General features: G+C 52.0%; 1 protein-coding gene across 1 annotated transcript; it reads right to left on the reverse strand.

The window, feature by feature from the left end:
* Positions 1-16452: 16452 nt before the first annotated feature.
* On the reverse strand, positions 16453-18768 carry FZD2 (frizzled class receptor 2). Its single transcript, XM_037067532.1, has one exon. The coding sequence runs from the start codon at positions 18351-18353 to the stop codon at positions 16656-16658; it is 1698 nt and encodes a 565-aa protein (XP_036923427.1). The 5' UTR covers positions 18354-18768; the 3' UTR covers positions 16453-16655.
* Positions 18769-20604: the final 1836 nt, after the last annotated feature.

Below are 20604 nucleotides of genomic sequence, written 5' to 3' on the forward strand. Positions count from 1 at the left end.
GCCTCCACGCTCACTCCTCAGTCCTCTCTGTGCATGTATTCAAACACTCGAGGCAATAGGAACCCACCCCCTCCTTCTCTTCTGCCAGCAGGGGTGCCAGCAGGGGTGGGGATGGAGACAGGTTAGGGTCCCCTAGAGGTACCCAGCACTGCCTCTCAGACCCACTGGGCACCTCCTGTCTCCCCAGGTAGGAGCACTTCTGTCCAACCTCACCATGCCCCTATGGGCCTCTAACATGTGCCCACACCTCCGCCTCCCCATACATGCATGCGCCATGCAAGCAAGGTGCAGGGCCCCAAGATCTCCAAGCTCCTGTCTGAGGCTCAACCAAGCAGGGGGCTGAGGGCTTCGGCCTGGCCTCCAGGAGTAGATCCCCGGCCCCCTCCACTCTTGTGCAGGGCCCTGGCCCCTCCCGGGGAACAAGGCTGGGATTAATAAGCAGCCCCGGCTCCCTCCCCTAATGGGCTCCAGCTGCACAAACATTCCCAGAATTCAGAGCCGGCTCTGTCTGGGGCGGCCCAGGCCTCAGCCCCAGCATTCCTGACCCCCTCCCCCCAAGCCTGGGACAGCTGCTCCGGAACTCCTGGAACCGGGGCAACTGCCTGGGGATCGAATCCCAATTCAGCTTTTCCAGAGGTGGGGGGCATTGGAATGACTGGGGCTGGGGCTGGGGCTGGGGCTGGGCTGGGGGTAGTGTGGGGTGGGGAGGAGAGTGGAAGGGAAAAGGTGAGCAAACTCTGGAGGGACATCTCAGCTCCTGCCCTACCAGCCTCCCCCAAGGTTCCGCTGCCCTGCTGCCCTGCTGCTCTGCTGCCCTGCTGCCCAGCCACCCAGCTTTCCACCAGCACTGCTCATACTCTTAGCGGGAGGAACCAGGGGCCCGGTTCAGTCGTACCTAATTTGTCTCACCAGGCAGTGCCCTTGGTTGGCGGTGCCTGGGAGGAGGGACAGGACAGAAGTGGGAGGGAAGATAAACATCTCCCCTTGTGTTTTGAGAAATCTGGCTGCCTCTCGGTCGGAATCTACAGCCTGGCAGGAGCTTCATTCATACAGATGCTCATCAAGAGGGGGGAGAGGGGTGGCAACAGAACAGGAAGAAAGTAAGTGGGGTCCTCGCCCTCCCACTACCCACTCAGGGAGAGACGCGGGGGGCCCAGCGGCAGGAGCCCTAAGTGGACAAAGGTACGCTGTGGAGATGACAGCTCTGAACCTGTCTTTTCCTTCCCAACTCAGGGTCAAGGGCCAGAACGGGTCACTCAGATGGGCTTGCCCAGGCGCCCCCAGTTAGGCTAGTTTTGCGGGACACCGAAGGCTGAGGCCAGGCCTGGGTGTGTGCCAGGGTCCCTTTGAGGGGGGACTGGTGGGGAGTGTAGGTGACTCCAGTGGAGGTGTGTGGCTGTCTGTGTGCTCCTGTGTCTCGGTGCCCCAGCATGGACAGTTGTGTTAAGGGGTACCTCTTGATGGTGTTGGGAAGTGAGTGAATATGTGTGAACATACGCACACCAGCCTCTGGTGTTCAGAGATTCGGAAAGTCCCACACTCACCAGGAAAGGCTGCCTGCTGGTGGCCGGTCCCCCCAGTGCCCCTACTACGGGCACATGTTAGAGAGGCTCTGGAAAGAGCACATGGAGGCTGGTGAGGCTGAGCCCTGCAGTAGGCTGTGTCGGCAGCAGAGGGCACCTACTTGGGAGTTTAGAAATGTGGGTTCTGGCTTCATGAACCAGCTGGGGACTTTGGACTAGTGACCTCCCTGACCTGGGCCTTGGTTTCCTTCTCTTGAGGTACGAAGGTTGGTCTAGTCTCCCCTGGGTCCCTTCTTAGATTCCACTGTGAGTAGAGCTGGTGTGGGGGCACGGGGGAGAAGTGGACTCTGGGCAGGTCACAAAGAGTGGTCAGCAGGAACTGTGAGGAGCGTCCCTAGGTGTCCTGGTTCTGGAAGGACAATTCTGAGGAAGGGAGGTGGTCCCTGCCCTAGGGAACCCCATTTTGTGGGGAGGCCGAGAACACTAGACATAGATCAGATCACAGCAGATTCTCCCAAGTGGCTGAGTCCTCGACAGCAGTCCCGTATTAGGGGAGAAGAGGGCCACGGAGACAGCAAGCACGGGGTCATCAGCCCAGCTCATGCACACCCGCGCCCCCACCCTCAGGCCCCTGCGGAAGAGTACAGACAGACCTTTCTGGTCCTCCCCTGCCCATGTCACATCACTCACTTCCTCGTGGGCCCTGCCATTTCTCCACAGAGGCCCGGGGGGATGGCTCTCTGCTGGCATCTGGGCCCTTTAGCTCATCATTACATATTTCCACCCTCTGGTCCACCCCCAGCTACGGGACCAGTTCAGAAGCTGGAGAGAGAGGGTGCAGTGAGACCTTCTCCTGGCATAAATGGAGCAACTGAAGGATTTGGCTGCGGCAGGAACTTAGGAATTGGACTCAATTTAGGATTTTCTCCAAGTGAACCTTATTAGTTATTCATTTAGCACTTAGCGAACAGCTACTTTATCTTCAGCCCTGAATTAGAAACTGAGGAATTCAAAGAAATAACATTTCCCCCAGGGGTATGAGGTCAGAAAGAAATTTTAAAAATTCCTTCCCTAAGACAGAAGGTAGAACGGGAACCAACCAAGCCTAGGCTAACTCAAGGAAACAGAAACCGACTGGCAATCGAATTTCAGAGCTTGATGTGGGCACTGGAAAGACAACAGACGAGGACACCTGAACCTCCCAGACGGAAGAAGCTCTGGATTACGCAGACGAAGGCGTTTAGCAGAGACGGTGGGGATTTTAGAATTGAAAACCAGAAAAGCGGCGGTCCGCGGTGTGGATCTCTAAGGCAGAGACAGGCAAGGGACTGAACTTCCAGCATCTCTGCTTCACTTCTCCCTGGCTCTTTCGCCTGCGTGTTGAGAAACAATCCACCCCCAACCTGAGTGGCCTAAAATAAGAACAGTCTTTCCCTCGCTCATGATTCTGCAGTCCGGGCAGTGTTCGGTGTGGACAGCTCGCCTCCGCTCCCCGCGGTGTTGGCTGAGGCCTGGGCAGCTCCACGGGTCCAGAAGTACAGACAGGAGTACAGACAGACCTTTTAAGATGCTTTACTAACACGTCTGGCGCCTCCCAAGGCACGGCTGGAGGAGCTGCGGGCTGGCCCGGCCTGACTTTCTGGTCAGAGTCTCTCTCCCTCTCTTTCTATGTTGCCTCTCTTGCTTCTCTACGTGGGGGCTGGCTTCCGAGAGGGCCAAAGTGGAAGCTGTGCCAGGCCTCTTAAGGCCCAGGCCTGAACTGTAGGACATCGATTTTGTTGCATTGTATTCGTTAAAGTAAGTCACATGGCCACCCAGATTCAAAAAGAGAGAGAAACAAATAAAAGGACAGGGGAGGCTTTGCTGGTGGCTAGTTGTGCAGACCATCCGCCATATTCTCTCCACTCTGGCTCCCCCTTGGCTCACCAAAGGGCACTGCCCACCCTGAGGTATCATCCTTAACCCTTTCTCTCTCGTACCCCAGGTCTAATCGGTGCCCAAGTTCTACTGTTTCTGCCCCCCGGTGACTCTGAGATCTTCCCCCACGGGTGGCTGCCATCCTCTCCCACCTGCAATGCTCACTGGCTTTCTAACAAGTCTCCTTTTCCACTCTTGCTTCACTACCATGCTGCTTTCCACGCTGCAGCCTGAGTGATCATTCTATGCGGCCTTTTTTTTTTTTTAGTCTCGAAGCTGCTGAAGCAAGCCCCGGAGTCGTTATTCTAAAGGCCACATGCACGGGGAGCTGGTGGGTGGGGACAGGAGGACCAGGGAGACTATGATTCATTATGTGCCCTTTTGTACCACGTGTGTACCTTTCTAAAAACTAAAACGTCTCTTAAAATGGACTCAAAATCAAATTTAATGATATATACAATAAACCAAATCCTCACTGAGTCACTTTTCTCCTGGAAACCCCTCTGTGATGGTCCAGGGCCCCCAGGATGAAGTTCGAACACCTTAATGAAGTTTGCAAAGTCTTTTACCATCTGCCCTGCCCGGCCCTGCAGCCTCGTCTCTTCTCACTTTGCACTCTGTGCTCCAGCGGAGCGGAACCTGGAACTTCTTGCAATTCCTTGAAAGCATCATTTTCTCTCCTGCCTTGCAGTTTTTGCACAGGCAACTGCTCACAACACTATTTTTTCAGAGCTCAGCTTAGATGTGTCCTCCAGGAAGTCTTCCGTGGTCCGAAAGGCCGGGGTTTGGCCCCCTTGCTCGCCGCTGCTTCCCGAGCACCTGTGCCTGGTGGAGAAAAGAAAGGGAGAGAGGAAGAGAAGGAAGATAAGTTGGTTTAAAAGTGGGGCAGCTCAGGATGTGGCCAGGATTCACCCATGTGGACGGGTCTCACAGACATTAGATACAAAAGACGGCGTATTCTATTATTCCATTTCCAGAAGTTCTAGAACAGGCAAACTGAACCGGCAGTGATAGAAGTCAGAAGGGTGGCTACCTCGAGGGCGGTATTCACCGGAGCAGGAAGGAAATGTCCTGCAGCTTCATCTACATAGTGTTTACGTGAATGTAGACCCCTGTAAAAAATGCACTAATCTGTATTTAAAATACACTTCATGCATTTTACTCTATGTTATATCTCAATAAGAAAGGAGAAAGAAAAAAAGAAGAAAGGAAGGGAGGAAGGAAGAAAGGAAGGAATTATGTGTGGTCAGAAATTGAGGTAAACTGCCTAGTTGGTAACAGCGGTAAATCAGATATAGTCTAGGACTGAGGTATAGAACTGGAATCTGGGCAGGAACGTGTGTGTGTGTGTGTGTGTACACGTATGTGCATGGAATCTGGTAGGAAAGTAGTGGAAAAAATTTACACATGCATTCTTTTCACATCCACCTGTCCTCTCCCTAAGTCTGTGCTGATTTTCCATTATCTGCCCCCGGCTCACCTGCCCCTCTAGACTTACCTCCTTTGCCTTGTGTCCCCTGCCCAAATTCACCATCCTTCACTGCTCCCATGTTTTCTGTGCCTGTACAGGGCACCACTCCACTGAGAGGGTGGCTATCACTGCTCTTTGCCAGTGGGACTTCTACCCACTCTCACGGGATTCACTGCTCCTCCACCTTTCTTTTCATGGCACTTTGCTCGCAACCGAATAGCACGTAACTTGACGTCTTGTAGATAACAGCTGTTTGTGTCTGTGTCTCTCCCTGTCTGGAGTGTAAGTCCTCCAGAAAGCAAGGACCAGATTAGTGCTCACGTTCCCGACCTACATCTCAAGTTCCCAACTCTCATCTGAACATTTCCAACGGCCCACTGGATATCTCCTCCTCAAAGTAAATGGGTTCGGGACTGAGTCTATTACCTCCTTGTGGCAGAGACAATCCCGTCCTCTAAGCATGCCTTGGCACCCTTGCACTTGTAGTTAGGAGGTGACTGAAGTAGCCGAGTGCTCTAAGTGGCGCAGCTCCCAGATGGTGGAGCCTCTGTCAGCTTGGATCCCTGGGTGGTGGCATGGCGTACAGACCCCTCTTGACCACATGGGATTTGTAATATGAGTGAGAAAACAAAGTATTGTTTTGTTAAGCCACTGAGATTTTGAGATTACCTGTTACTGTAGCATAAGCTACCTTATCCTAATATATTATTCACTCCCACATTTGCATTTTTAAAAAAAAATTTCTTCTACTGGTAAATGGCTTATCACCCCCCCAATCACCCCAGCTGGAAACTACCTCAAACTCCCTCTTCCTTCACCGTCTTTCTGATTTGACAGATGAATGCTTGGTCCAGGCCTTATTATCCTTCCTTGGATCAGAATTAGCATCCCACCCAAACTCTCTGACTTCTGCCTCCTCTCTCCAGCGAACCTCCAGATTGTCTCCAGAGCTCTCTTTCTATAATATGAACCTTATCATACCATGGCCTCTCTAGCATGGTGGCCTCGGAGTAGTCTGACCTCCTACATGGCAGCTGAGGCAACTCGGAGGGCAGGCGTTCCACTGAACAAGGCTGAAGCTGCGTGGGCTTTCACGACCCAAACACGGAAGTCACTGAGCATCACTTCCACCATATTCTACTGGTCAAAGTCGCCCAGATTCAAGGGGCGATGACACACACCTACCTCTCAATAGGAAATATCAAAGAAGTTGAAGTAATGTATTAAAGCCACCTCCTTTTCTGAGCCTTGAGGAAGTTTCTCATATGAATCCCAGAGAGACATCCATGGGACAGTCTATCCCTCTTTCTCTGACAAGGAACTGGGGGTCTATCTCCTAAGACTTCAAGGCAACCAATTCACACACGTCTCTGGAGGAGCACGTGGGCTCACACATGTCTATCCATCCACACACACAGAGGCACAGTCAGATCTGGTACATACATGTCACCAAGCCTCCGCCATCTGTAGGCATGTCTCAAGTTAGGGAGACCCAAAGTCCTGCCCTAGAATTATTTCCCAGGAAGTTAAACTTCACTAAAACCATTCCTGCTCCTATTGGTGTGAACGGGAAGGAGGTGGTGGTAGGGATGGAATCCAGTCAGTCGCTGATTGGAGAGAGGGCATAGATCCAAAACCCACTAATGCTTGGCTTTAACATGTCCTTTGGTGTGTGTGTGTGTGTGTGTGTGTGTGTGTAAATGTCTCCCGATTCTGATTGGCTCAAGCCACTAAAGAAATGAGATCTGGTGTTGAAAGCAGGCAGGTCTGGCTCAGACATGTGCTGAAGGGCCAAGCCAGCGTGAGATTTAATTTTTGCTGGGGATCAGCCCAAATCCTCACTTAGATCAGCCCTGCCACCCTGCTTCGCACTCATTCCACGTCTCAAGCACGCTCTCCTCACTTTTCTCTGGTCGTACCATTTTCTTCCATGGCTTTGCCCATGGTGTTCCCTTCGTATGGAATGCCCTTGTCTTGTCTCTGACAGTCCCAATGTCTGCCTCTTGTATCACACGATATTGCGATTATCTGCTTACACGTCCCCTCTCTTCAAGAGCGGAGACCATGCTCTAGTCATTGCTGTATCCCCAGGGCCTGCCACGGGACAGTTCTCAACAATACCGGGGTGAATCAATGATTAAATGAGAAGCTATTACTCCCGGAATCGACAATGGTTTCTCCTTCACATCTCTGTGTGGTCTAGCTCTACCCCAACTCACCCCAACTCCATCCCAACCCCCCAGGCCCCTGTGAGACGGGCAAAAGTCTCAAAGCCTAGGGTGGATAGTCTGGGCTGGATTCTTGAGGCTCCAGGGAGACTCTGTAGAGACTTAGAAAACAGAAAAAGACGTGGTGCTGAGCTATAGCCCCAGAGGTGCCAGCAGCCCCTGAGGCGCTCACACTCCTCGTGGGGAAAGTCAGAGAATCCTGCAAGGTTACGACAGTGTTGGGGAGGATGTCTTAAAGACTTCATGTCTCAGCTGAAATATTCTGTAAACCCAGCTGGTTCTGCCGGGTTAAGTGTTAGGGCCTATTGGGAATATTCAGACCTGGGCTTGAGCCAGCACCCTCTTAGGAAGAAGATGATTCTGGCTGCTGGGGTAGGAATGGGTACCGGTGAGAAAGAAGTCCCCTGGACCAGTGCTTCTCACACCGGACTATACAGGCAAATCTCTGGGAATCTTGTTAAAATGCAGCTTCTGGTTCAGTAGGTATGAGGTCAGACCCAAGATTCTGCTTTTCTAATGAGCACAGGTGACGGGACTGTTGGGGTGGGTGGGTCAGGGCAGAAAGCAGATGGAATCACACTTTGAGTAGCAAAATCCTCTAAAACTGGCATTAAGATTCAGACACGGAGGGCTCCAGGCTCAGACCTTAAAGGGAGAGGCTGCCATCAAGAATGTAAAAAAAGCCCTGGCTGGTGTGGCTCAGTGGCTTGAATGCCAGACTGCAAAGCAAAGGGTCACCAGTTCGATTCCCAGTCAGGGCACACACCTGGGTTGTGGGCCAGGTCCCCACTGGGGGTGCGTGAGAGGCAACCATACATTGATGTTTCCCTCTTTTCTTCCCACTCTTCTCCCTTCCTTTTTCTCTCTTTCTAAAAATAAATAAAATCTTTTTAAAAAATATTTTATTTATTTATCTTTTTTTTTTAGAGGGAAAGGGAAGGAGAGAGGAAAGAAACATTAATGTATGGTTGCTTCTCATGCATCCCCTGCAGGGAACTGGCCCCTGCTGGAAACTGGCCTGCAACCCAAGCATGTGCCCTGACTGGGAATCGAACTGCGATCGTCTGGTTCGCAGGCCCGCGCTCAATCCACTGAGCTACACCAGCCAGGGCAAATAAAATCTTTTTTAAAGCAGAATGTAAAAACATGTCCAGGAAATGGTGCAGGAGACAATATAAAATAAATGCAGCCAACAAATAGCTAGTGTGCTTTACATTCTTTTAGATTCTGTGACCATGACAGACATCACTAGGGGATTCCAGCACTAGCTCTCACTAAACCAAGAGGATGCCTCAGAATCCATCTGAACACAGTTCTCCAGAAAGCCACTACCACTTATTACAGTTGGCTTGAGAAATGACACCATGTGAAGTTCTGGCATTGTGGTTAAGAGTCTGATTGCTTTAGTTCCCCTCTGACTAGTGAGCTAGATGCCCTTGGAACAGCTGTCTCCATGAACTCCAGTTACTTTCACGTGCTGTAATCTGAGGTAGAGATAGAACTCATTTCATAGTTCTTCTGAACGTTAAATGCTATTATGAATGCACAGTGCTTAGCACAGTGTCTAGCATATAGAAAGTATCAATAAATGATCGCTACTGTGTAGGGGGTGAATGGGTTGGCTGCACAACTAAAAGGGATGTAAGTGGTGGGATAGAAAAGAGGGAGACAGCCCTGGCTGGTGTGACTCGGTGGATTGAGTGCTAGCCTGCCAACCAAAGGGTCTGCAGTTCAATTCCCAGTCAGGGCATGGGTTGCGGGATGGGTCCCCAGTCGGGGGTGTGCAAGAGGCAACAGCATATCGATGTTTCTCTCCCTCTCTTTCTTTCTCTAAAAATAAGTAAATAAAAATCTTTTAAAAAATAAAAGAAAGGAAAGAGGAAGACAAGGGAGAAAGGAGCCAGAGAGTTAAGGATGGGGAAGAATGGAGGGACCAAGGCTGTGCCAGACTGGGGGAGGCGGGGTGCGGGGTGCTGGAAGGTTTCCAGCTTTCTCTGGATAGAACAGAACTTCCTATTGGCACTCAGGCTCTTAGATCACAAGGGGTAGATGACGCTTGTCATCTTGAGGTATCTGAGTTCAGAACTTATCAAGGAAAGCTTTTCAAGAATTTAAAAAGGTCAAAAAGAAGACTGCGTGCCCTCGCAGGTTATCTCTGTGTTTTATTATTGCTCAGTTATTTTAAAACCCAGACAACTGATAATCGAAATGATTTTTGCTCATAAAAATAGAAGTGGTACCTGGTGGAGATGCAGTTGATTACTGCCCAGTGGATATTACCTAGTTTTACATTAAGCACATTTACTGCAGCGTTCTCCACAACCTAGCTGCATTTCTATTCTTTGTGTTCTCTTTGAACTTCTCGCTGGTTTCTACATTAATGAAGGAGTTAAATGAAAAAGTGTGGTGTGTTCATTGTGTATTTGCATGAGAGTAATTATTCTGCCTTGCAGAAAAAAAAAATTCTTTAACATTCTCACTAGCAGGGAAGATTGAGCAGGCGGCTTCCGGGACAATTTCCCCCACGTGCTCCAAACACCAAATTACATTTCAAATGTATAAGGGATCGTCCCCAGTTTCATTCCTTGTTTTACACTCTCCAAATAGATACATCATGACTCCCTGTTTGAGCCTGGACACATTCTCAAACACTTATACAGCAAATGTGTTTAACAAAACACATGCCAAACAAACTCGGAAGGCACCCCACCTAATACTCATCCATTCATTCATTCCACAAACTAGATGCAATTGACTGTGGGCAGGGGTTGAATTTGTGTACCTCTACAGCTTCACAAGTTCCTGAGTTGTGGTAAGCACTAAATATACATCTACAAGGCCCTGGCTGGTGTAGCTCAGTGGATTGAGCGCGGGCCTGCGAACCAGAGGATCGCAGTTCGATTCCCCGTCAGGGCACATGCCTGGGTTGCAGGCCAGTTCCCTGCAGGCCAACTCCCAGCAGGGGACACACCAAAGGCAACCATACATTGATGTTTCTCTCCCTCTCTCCTTCCCCTCTAAAGATAAATAAATAAATAAAATATTTAAAAAAATATATACATCTACAGATCCAACATATAAATGAATAAACTTAACTAGCATTTATTCAGCACTTACTATGCACCAGCCACTTTCAACATTTTACTTAAATTTGTTTAATTCTTAAACCGGTCTTGCAAGGTAAGTATAATTACTTTTCACATTTACAGATAATGCACAGAGGGGTTCACTAACTTGCCCAAGGTCAATAGCTAGCAAGGGGCTGAGACAGGATTCAAGCCTGGTGGTCTGGCTCTGGCTTGAAACCCAGAGCCTGTGATCTTGGGTACCTACTGTGTGCCAGGCACAAGGCTGGGCTCGGGGAGAGAAAAGACCAAGTACAGACTCACAGTTAAGAAAGGAGGTGGATAACTAACAAACAGTGAGGTATGCTGCGACTAGGCAGGACACCATGTGGGAACAAGGTTGGCCTAGGGTATGGATGTCTACAGAGGGGCCACCTGGTCTCGGGTGAGTTCTGCGATGGTAGTAGCTAGTATCCATGCTAGGGGAAGAAAAGGGCATTAGGGCCGCAGGGACAGTGGCGCCAAGTCATGGAACATGGTTGCCCTGGGAACATAGAGTCCCGGAGGCTGGCACACGGGGTGTGGGGAAGGACACCGGGAAGTGAGTCTAGGGAGCTAGAGCCAGACCCAGATCGTGGGGAGCTGTATGTGCTGAGTGAGGAGGAACACTCCTTGCAAGCCTTGCAGCATTTTAAGCAAGAGTGTTAGAAGCTTAGACCCCACAATCTGCCCTGCTCCCTACCCACAGGACACTAAACCCAACGTTCAGAATTCCTCCAAAGCCCCCTTCCTCCCCAGAGACTTCCCTGGAAAGCCTAGACCTAGAGGGAAATGCCCTTTGAGTCTGGGACACGCCCATCGCCACATGGGAGCACTGGCTGGGAATCCTCTCTCTCCCTCCCTCCCACAACTCCTGTTGTCACCTCTCACCCTCGACCCCAGCAAGGCCACTTCAGGCCCACTCCCTCCTGCCACTTTTCCTCTTGAGGGTGATGCCAGAGATGAAAATGAAGCACCCTTACTTCCCTGCCCGCCCTCTGACTCCACCGTTTTAATCAGCTGCAGAGCCTGGCACGTCCTAGGCCCCAGTCAGAGGAAGAAGAATAGAGACATTGGAGCTTTCTGGGGGAGCCCTGGCTCGGGGCTCTCCCCTCCCCTGCACCAGGCAAAGGCTGGTGATTAGCTGGGTTAATTATATCCAAGCCATTTCCGATTGGCACAAGCCCACCCACCCACAGAGCCTGTCCAGAAGGCATGCAGGCCGGGCCAGGGTCAGAATGCCAGGGCACCAGCTAACCTGGAAGGGTGTCCTGACCCCTGCAATGGACAAATGGAGAGTGGTTGTCCTGCTTCCCCCCAACCCCCGGCCTCCATCCACCCCTCCCCTCACCCAGGTCTTCCTCATCCCCATCCTCCTTTTTTCATGTCCCCACACAAATCCCTTCCCCTCCCCTCTCCCCCCAGGCCTGGAATGAAATCACGGGGCTCTGAGTTCCGCACGAGGCCCCGACGTAAACACTCTGATTGGGGCTAATTACAAGGGCCAGGTTGGGAGGCTGGAGCCTTCAGAAAGCTTGGCTTTCAAACAAAGGACCCAGGGCTCAGCCCCTGGCCCAGGCCGGCTCCTCTCCAGGCTTCATTAGGAATAAGGAGGAGGCCCAGGGCCATGGGCGGTCCTCTCTAAACCAGTCAATGGTTTCCGAGCTTGTTTCATGTCCCAAGTCCCATCTTGTCCTTTCCTCAGGCCTCAAATCTCAGCCTTTCCCATGTGTCCTGGAAAAGCAGCAAGTCTGCAGTGGAAGGCTAGGCAGCCAGGGAGGGGCACTCGGGCTGTGAGTCTGAGGACGGGGCAGAGCAGGGGGAGGGGAGGCACTGGGGAAGCCAGCTGTGACAGCCCTAGCCCTAATTAGCCAGCTTCAAAGCCAGCTGGAGAGAGAGCCCGCCCACCTGCGTGCCCTGCTCACTCAGGCGGGTAAGACATTTCTGTCCTAATCACTGGAGAGAGGGAGAAAAATCACTGTTCACCACCACCCTGAGGAGCCTCCAGACTGTGAGCTGGCACCCTGCGTTAGGTAGGAAAACTGCAAGCACAAAACATCACTCTATTCTGCTAAAACTGCCAGTAACGGTAGGTTAAAAAATCCTCAAGAAGTGCACAGCCTTTGATCCAAGGATTCTCCTGTATTTTTAGGAATTTATCCTAAGTAACTGGAAGAGGGCTACCATTTGTTGAGCTTCTACTACATGCTGGCTCTGTACACACACCGTCTGATCTAGTCCTCGCAGCCACCTTGCAGGACAGTTACTGTGGCTTTTTTACAGGTGACAGCTAGGGCTCAGAGCCGGGCCCTGTACTCTGCCAAAGCCTGTACCCTACATATGGCCGGTCTGTATGTTTCTGTCTTTCTCCTACTTTTTTCTCTCCACTGCAAAGGTATTACATATTCATTCCCCTGCTGCATCTAGAGAACTTGTTCCCTGCTAGAGAGACAGGATTGAGTGAAGAATCTGGTGTGGGATGTTCCTGGTTTTATAGACTGGACCGGTTTCCCTTGGCCACACCGTTTCCATGGCAGAGGTGAGTCAAGACTGGGGATGCTAGAGTCAGAGAAAATAAAAGCTGTCCCTTGGAGAAGTGAAGATACTCAGTAATCAGGACTGGAAACTATCTAAACCAGGCATTGGAAAACTAGCTTGGGGGGCAGGGCATGGAATGGGGGGCACAGCTAGAGGGCCCATAAACCCCTGAAAGTTTAATGCAAAATCATATGTTCATGGGTGTCTGACCATTTTCTCCCAGGAGGTCCAAAGATTTTTCAGGTTTTCAGAGGAGTCAGTGGTTCCCAGTCTAAAACCCATTTAGAGGAGAGGCAGGTGAGCCCAGAATAGGAAAGGGCCCTACTACAATGAGCAGCGAGATTATCTGAGTGGCGATGCCCAGGAGGCGGCAGAGGCTTGGGCTGGTCTCCCCTAGCCAGACACAGGCCTCGTGCACCCTGGGAACAACTCCACTTCCAGAACCCAGCCCAGATCTGGGATCCCAAACACCCTCTTGGAGGGGCTTTTGAAATAATCCAGACCGCAGCTCTAGATCCTACTGATCCTCACTCTTTGGGGACGTTCAGAATTTTGTTTTAGCCCTGGCTGGCGTAGCTCAGTGGATTGAGCGCGGGCCTGTGAACCACACGATCGCGGTTCGATTCCCAGTCAGGGCACATGCCTGGGTTGCGGGCCAGTTCCCCGTAGGGGACACACCAGAGGCAACCATACATTGATGTTTCTCTCTCTCTCTCTCCTTCCTTTCCCCTCTAAAGAGAAATAAATAAAGTCTAGAAAAAAAATTAAAAAAAAAAAGAATTTTGTTTTAGAAAACTTTACTGTCCATTTCTGGGATTGGCTCTTAAAGGACAGAGTTTGTAACTAATAGTTCCAAAGAGTTTGGAAGTATTTTTTTCAGGAGGGGAGTTGGAGGAGGGCGGGAGGAGAAGCCAGTCTGATCAATAAGGGAGGAGCCTGGCAGAGAGGTGTCCTGAATCTTGGGAACCAGTAGCCTTGTGCCTGTGTGGGTGGGGTGAGGATGGAAGGTCAGGTGGAGAGTGGCTTTGATCTGAGACCTGTCCCAGGCCTGTCCCGGGGTGTCTGAGACCTTCACTCAGGGGCCTCAAGTGAAGGGTTTTTCTTCTGGGCCCTTGACCCTCCACCAAAGCCTCCCTCTTCCAAAGGGAGGTACCAATGTACTTACAACTACCCTTAGGGCAACCTAGAGATTTGCAGAAGCAGACCTCCAAGCCTGTATGTTGAGTTTTCCATACAAGAGAGGAGCGACCCATCTCCAGGTGTGGCAGTGAGCTCGGGTGGGTGAGCTCCAGGCACTTTCTCCCCTAAACCCCCACGCCATGGGCTGACACCTACTTCCCCTCCTCCAAGAGCTGTTACATCAGTGCAGTGAAAGCAGCCTCGGAGAAGGCTCCCTGCTGTTTTCCATAAGGCCGTTCTGCCCTAGGCCACCCTTTGGAGAGGGGGAGGATGTGGAGAAGGCCTCTCCTGTCCCAGAGGCAATTATCATCTATCCTTCCTTCTGCCATCACCATAAAGCTCCCCGCCCCCCGCGCCGCGTTTTCTTGGGCCGACTTCCCCTCTGGTGGCCGGAGACTTTAAGGGAGGGGGTTGAGAACAATCTTCACCAAAATTCTCTCCCACCACCACTTGCGGAAGGAAGTCATTTGCTGCTCATCTACCATCTCCTCCTGCTGACAGCACGGGTGCCACTGACAGGTGTCCCTAAAAGCACACAGAGCTGGGGTGCTGGGCCCTTAGAGGTGGGGGTCCTCCCCACACCCCCGTTCACAGGCTTGCCCCTTTCTTTCCAGGAGAGGCACTCACAATTTGTAATTTAACTCTTTCCTGCAGCCCTTGTGGGGTTCCTTTCTAATAGAATCCTGCAACAAATGGAGCCTAAGCCTTGTGACATTTTACCCGCCTACTTTTGACAGTTGAGGGGAATCTTAGGTTGGGACTTCACACATATCATTTGAGGAAAAGCTAGTTTCAACGGATAATTCTGGCCACCAGCACAAGCGGTCTGGGGGAAGGTTATGTATTTTGGGAAAGGGGCTCTGCCGAAACCCTCAGACTTCATACAATCCCAAACAAAGCCCCACATACGACTTCAATTACCACCAAACATTTCCAGGTCCCCTCCCCCAACATAAACTAACACACGCAAACACTTGGCAGTGGGGGTTCTGACTTACTTTCTCCTTTGTCCCAAAGGCTGCCAACAAAGGGTGGCAAGGCACGATTTCCCCATCACCACTGAGCTAAAAAAGCAAGGTCTCCTCTTCTCTCCCCATCCCCAAAGGAACAACTGGGGGAGAGTGAAGGGGGGATGTGGTTTGGTTAAACTAATAAAATGTTACAACCCTGTTAAATACAATTAAAGGCCTAGACCTCTAGAAGATAATTAAATGTACTTTATTATTATGATTATTAGCTTTTAATTTGCGCTATTATCAAGAAACAGGAAATGGCAAAAAACTGAGTTCTGTGGCATAGGTGTCCCACCCCCCGCCCCCCCCCCGCCCTCAAATCAATTCTTTAGGATTAAAATTCTAAAATATCCCAAATGGTTGAGGGAGATGATGTGTATTGGAAACTGCAATTCTCATACCAATGTCAAAGATACTTAAAGAAAAAGTCTTGACTTTTATTTGTGGGGGGTAGGAGGAAGATAAGAAACAGCTGTTATAAACATCCTATCAATCTTGTGATATAGAATGTCATGTAAACACTCAACCCCACCCCCACAGTCACAAAGAGCCTGCCCAGAGCCTGCTTCCAAAGCAACAGACCCACCTTTCCCCACCCCCCACCCCCTTTTCTGGACAAGTTTGAAAATAAACCAGTCTTTTGTCAAAGGAAAACTAAAATCCCCACCTACCCATCTGTCCCCCCTCTCCAACCCAACCCATTTTTTATTGCTTTTCGAGAGAAAAAAAAGCCCTAAACAACAACAAAAACCCTCCCGTAAGACACAAACCACCCCACAAACTGCTAACCTGAATGAATGCCAGAGAAGATTCAGTTGAGGAGGTGGGATTGGGAGGCAAGCCTCGGAAGGAATCAGGGGAAGGATACAGGGCATCACCAAACCCCAACACTCGCAAGCTAATAATACTCCCCTAAAAATGTGGTAAGGGGTCAGGATCGGTATTCAAGGTAGCGTGTGGGGGAGGGAGGTTACTTTCAAAACACACTCCAAAGCACCTTCGGCCCAGTCCCAGCGCTTGGGGGCAGTGAGTCGAATAGAAGAAAAGTTAGGAGAAAGGTCTTCCTGTCTGCCGAGGAGTGAGCCAACGTGGGCCTACGCTCTCTGCCCCTCCTCGCCACCCCACCCGTTGGTTTGGTGGTTTCCCCCCCCCCCCCCCCCGTCTTCATCTCCGCAGGGAAGGCTCTAACAAAGATCGAGGTTAGGAGACAAGTGCGGAGAGAAAGGGGGGAAGGGAAGTAAAACAAGAATCCAAGTCTTGTTCAAAAATATCCACCAGCTTCCCCAGGCCCAGCGTCAGAGAAAAGGCTCACCAACTTGGCTTTAGATCAAATCACTAAACCCTCCTAACCAAAGTGGGGCGTGGTGATTGCAAGGGCGCTGAAGAAAGGCAAGAACCCCCCCTCAACTCCCCCTCCCCCAGGCCTCAGCCCTGGCGCCCATCGCTTTTTTTTCCCTTTTTTCTTTTAAATAGAAAATATATAATTAAATTTACAAAGACTATTTACAGTTTTAATTACAAACCTGGCGGGGGTGTTGGGCAGAGTTATCTTTAAAAAGCGACCTAAAAAAGAAATGGTTTCGACTGTTCTTTATTTAAAAAAATAAAATAAGGAGTCTGTAGGAACCCCCCCACCCGGGGCGGAGGAAAGCGCGGTGCGGCCCGGGCCTGGGGACACCCCCTCACACGGTGGTCTCTCCGTGCCGGCTGTTGGTGAGGCGCGTATAGAACTTCCTCCACGAGTGCAGCGTCTTGCCGGACCAGATCCAGAAGCCCGACGTGATGCCCACGATGAGCGTCATGAGGTATTTGATCATGTAGACGGTGAAGTCGGGGGACATGCGCGGCGTGTAGTGCGCTGGGCACGGGATGGCCAGGCTCTTGCAGTGCTGGCTCACCCACGAGCGCTCCCAGTGCTCCCGGAAGGCCTGCTCGTAGAAGTAGCAGGCGATGACGATGGTGGCGGGCACCGTGTAGAGCACCGAGAAGACGCCGATGCGCACCATGAGCCGCTCCAGCTTCTCCGTCTTGGTGCCATCGTGCTTCATGATGGTGCGGATGCGGAACAGCGACACGAAACCGGCCAGAAGGAAGGACGTGCCTATGAACAGGTAGACGAAGAGCGGGGCCAGCACGAAGCCCCGCAGCGGGTCCAGGCTATTGAGGCCCACGAAGCACACGCCGCTCAGCAGGTCGCCGTCAATCTGGCCCATGGCCAGGATAGTGATTGTCTTGACCGCCGGCACGGCCCACGCGGCCAGATGAAAGTACTGCGAGTTGGCCTCGATGGCCTCGTGGCCCCACTTCATGCCCGCCGCCAGGAACCAGGTGAGCGACAGGATGACCCACCAGATGGAACTGGCCATGCTGAAGAAGTAGAGCATCATGAAGAGGATGGTGCAGCCCTCCTTCTTGGTGCCCTGAACCACCGTGCGGTAGCCGTCCTCGGAGAAGCGCTCGTTGCACACCACGCGTTCCTGGAGCACGAAGCCCGCGATATAAGCCACGGACACCATCGTGTAGCAGCCGGACAGAAAGATGATGGGCCGCTCGGGGTAGCGGAAGCGCTGCATGTCCACCAGGTATGTAGTAACGGTGAAGAAAGTGGAGGCGCAGCACAGCACTGACCAGGTGAGGATCCAGAGACGCGCGAAACGCGTCTCCTCCTGTGAGAAGAACATGGAGCCGTCGGGCCGCGCCGGCTCGCACGGCGCCGCGCAGTCGCGCTCGCCCAGGAACTTGTAGCTGAGATAGGACGGCACCTTGAGCACGCGCGGGCAATGAAACGGGTGTTCCAGCGTGGCGTAGCGCGGGGGCGAGCCTCCGCCGCCCGGGCCGCCGGGGGTACCCCCAGCGCCCGGCTGCAGGCCGGGTGGCGGCGCAGTGGTGAGTAGCGCCGGCGCGCCGTCCTCCGAGTGGTTCTGGCCCACGCAGATCTGCTCGGCACCGTGGCGTGGGAAGTGCTCGCAGCGCAGACGTTCGGGCCACTGGAAACCGAACTTGTTCATGAGCGCCTCGCAGCCCTGTCGTGCGCGCTCGCAAATGGAGCGGCACGGCGGGATGGCCTGCTCCAGCACCGTGCACACGGGTGCGTACATGGAGCACAAGAAAAAGCGCAGTTCGGGCGAGCACTGCACTTTCACCAACGGGTAGAACTGGTGTACCTCCAAGCCCGCGTCCTCCTGGTTCGTATGGCCCAGAAGGTTGGGCATAATGGTCTGGTTGTAGGCAATGTCCGTGCACAGCGGGATGGAGATGGGCTGGCAGAAGCCGTGGTCCGGAATGGAGATACCCTTCTCTCCGTGGAACTGGGCCGGCCCCGCGGCGGGCAGCAGCAGCAGCGGCAGCAGCAGGCGGGGCAGGGCGCTGCGGGGCCGCATGCTGGCCGCCGCCCCCTACCCAGCTCTCGGGCGGCCCCCCGCCCCCGCCCCCAGTCCCGAGACCGCGCGCCTTCCCCGCCGCCGCCTCACCGCGGCTGCCGCCTCCCGCGCCTCTTTGCAAACTTTGCTCGCGGCCGCTGAGTTGGGGAGGCCGGGCGGGGGAGGGGGCGGCGCGCCTGCCCGCTAGCTCGTCTCAGTCGGACTGAGCAGCCGAAGACACCGCGGGCTGCTTGCTCTCTCTCCTCTTCTTCCTCCTCCTCTTGCCTCTCCCCTCCCTTCTCCGCCCAGCGACTCCTTTGTGCCTTCCTCCAGCCCTCACCTCGGCCTCTCCGATCCCAATTAGTCGGTTTCAAGGGGGCCCCCGCCGGCGGCCCCGCCCTCCCCTCAGCCCCCCAAAAAAGGGAACCTTGAAACCGCCCCGTCGAGGTCTAAGCACCATCCCAAAATTTGCTCTTGGCCAATCAGATTTAAACCCGAGGACCAGCCCCGAGGGCTGGATTGGTCGACCACAATATAATGAGATCAGAAACCAGATGCCAACAAAACTTTCCCCCCTCCTTTTGCTTTTTAAAGGGACATGCTATTATTATATTAAGGGCTGTTTGCCCGGTTCGGGATTTCTCCCGAGTCGCGGAGACGAAATCGTAGGCACTCATCCCCCAGCGCTGCGGCGGACCCAAGTCACTTTTCTTCTGGAGGCCAAGGCGCTCTCCAGAGCAGGGCCTCTTTAAATCCTTGCGTCCGCCCCAGCTCCTCAAACCCCACCTATTTCAGTCCAATTTTTCAGATCAAGTGAAAAATCTAAAGTCAAAAAATTTTTTCTTCAAAGAGACATTTCTAAAAAGCTAACTGGTAACGAAGACTTTTTATCTTAGCCCCTTCTCATGTAGTCCAGACAAAAGTTTCACTTCACTCTGTATGTAGATCCCTAGGAGTTTGCCTGGCCCCTCCTCTACACACACTCCTAAATAACCCTCTGAAAAATGAGAGCCTGTCTCTTTAAGAGGCTCTTAAAGGAGCCTGGACTCCGGGGCGTAATTGCCCCGTAGCGAGCACAAAGGAGCCCATTATGGTTCTTTGTGTTTGGTGGCACCTCAAAGTGAGAAAACTCAGGAACTTAGAGGCCCAGAGCTGGAGGGGTTGGGGCGGGGGGTGGGAGGAGGTGAGGTGAAGGAGAATGGCCGGGAGCTACGGCTTCTCCCTCCCCCTTCTTCCGAGGCAAATCTTAATTATGCAAAGTAAAGTTTAGTTGCCATAACGAGGAGGTCTTAATCGAAGGTTAATGGTGGGGGGCGGAGGATGACTTTCTTAGGCCGTTTTACTCTTCTCTCCCCAGCTCTGCCTCCGCCCCCTAAAAAGCTTCCAGATATCGTCTCCTGGGAGAGAGGAACGTTTTACCCAAATCTTAAGTGATTCCACACCAGAAAGGGGTAGTGTGAGTGGCGAGGGAAGAGGCTGGGGGTTGCGGATTGTCACCCCCTGCTATCTCTCACCTGGTTTGGGGTGAGTGGCCAGCAGGGTTCCTGCTAGTTTAAAGGGGCTTTCTTCTTTTTTTTCCCCCTTCTTGGATTTTAAATATGAGGGGTGGGGGGTCTGGGGAGGAGAGGGGGGATTTGCATGTAAATCTCTGGGGCCTGATACTGGATGATGGATCAATTATTTCTATTGTCTCTCCCAAGGGAAGGGGGATCACTTAAAAAGAAGAAAGAAAATTGAGTTTAGAAAACCCCTTTGCTTCTCAGTATGGGCCAAATCCTCCAAGCTTGGTGAGCTGTTTCATGCACCAATCTAGAAAAAGATTGACTTGAAAACAAAACAACCAAAAAGGTAAGGGGGGGGAAAAGGAAAGAGTAGGGAGAAAGAAAGAAAATTCTGAGTGGATACATACAACGGATCCAGATTAACAGGATTTGATTTTTCCCCCCTGATTGAATAATATGCAGTACAGATTTTTCAGGTTCTTTACAGTGTGACAATGCCCCTTATCTATCCTGCAGATGTTGCCTTTTTGTTACTTTAGGAAAAAAGTTTCCTTCAAAACCAGGATTTTTTTGTTCGGGAGCCATCTGGGGATGGGAAAGTTGTGCTCTTCCGCTCCACCTGGCTCTGGCTAAGCTCGAGGTGCTGCTCTTCAGACCTCCTCTCCTGCTTTACCTCCTCCAGGGCATCCTGAGAGCTGGTGCCAAGCCTGAGAGCTGAGCTGTGAAAACAAAAATGAATAAGCTAGCTCCTATACTCCAAGTAGGAAATT

This window comes from Sturnira hondurensis, unplaced genomic scaffold, assembly GCF_014824575.4.
Source record: "Sturnira hondurensis isolate 20B ecotype Veracruz unplaced genomic scaffold, ASM1482457v3 Scaffold0001221, whole genome shotgun sequence".
NCBI lineage: Eukaryota > Metazoa > Chordata > Mammalia > Chiroptera > Phyllostomidae > Sturnira > Sturnira hondurensis.

What these genes read in the sequence shown, in the direction of transcription:
- FZD2 (XM_037067532.1), bottom strand. Translation starts at nt 18,353, where the DNA reads ATGCGGCCCCGCAGCGCCCTGCCCCGCCTGCTGCTGCCGCTGCTGCTG.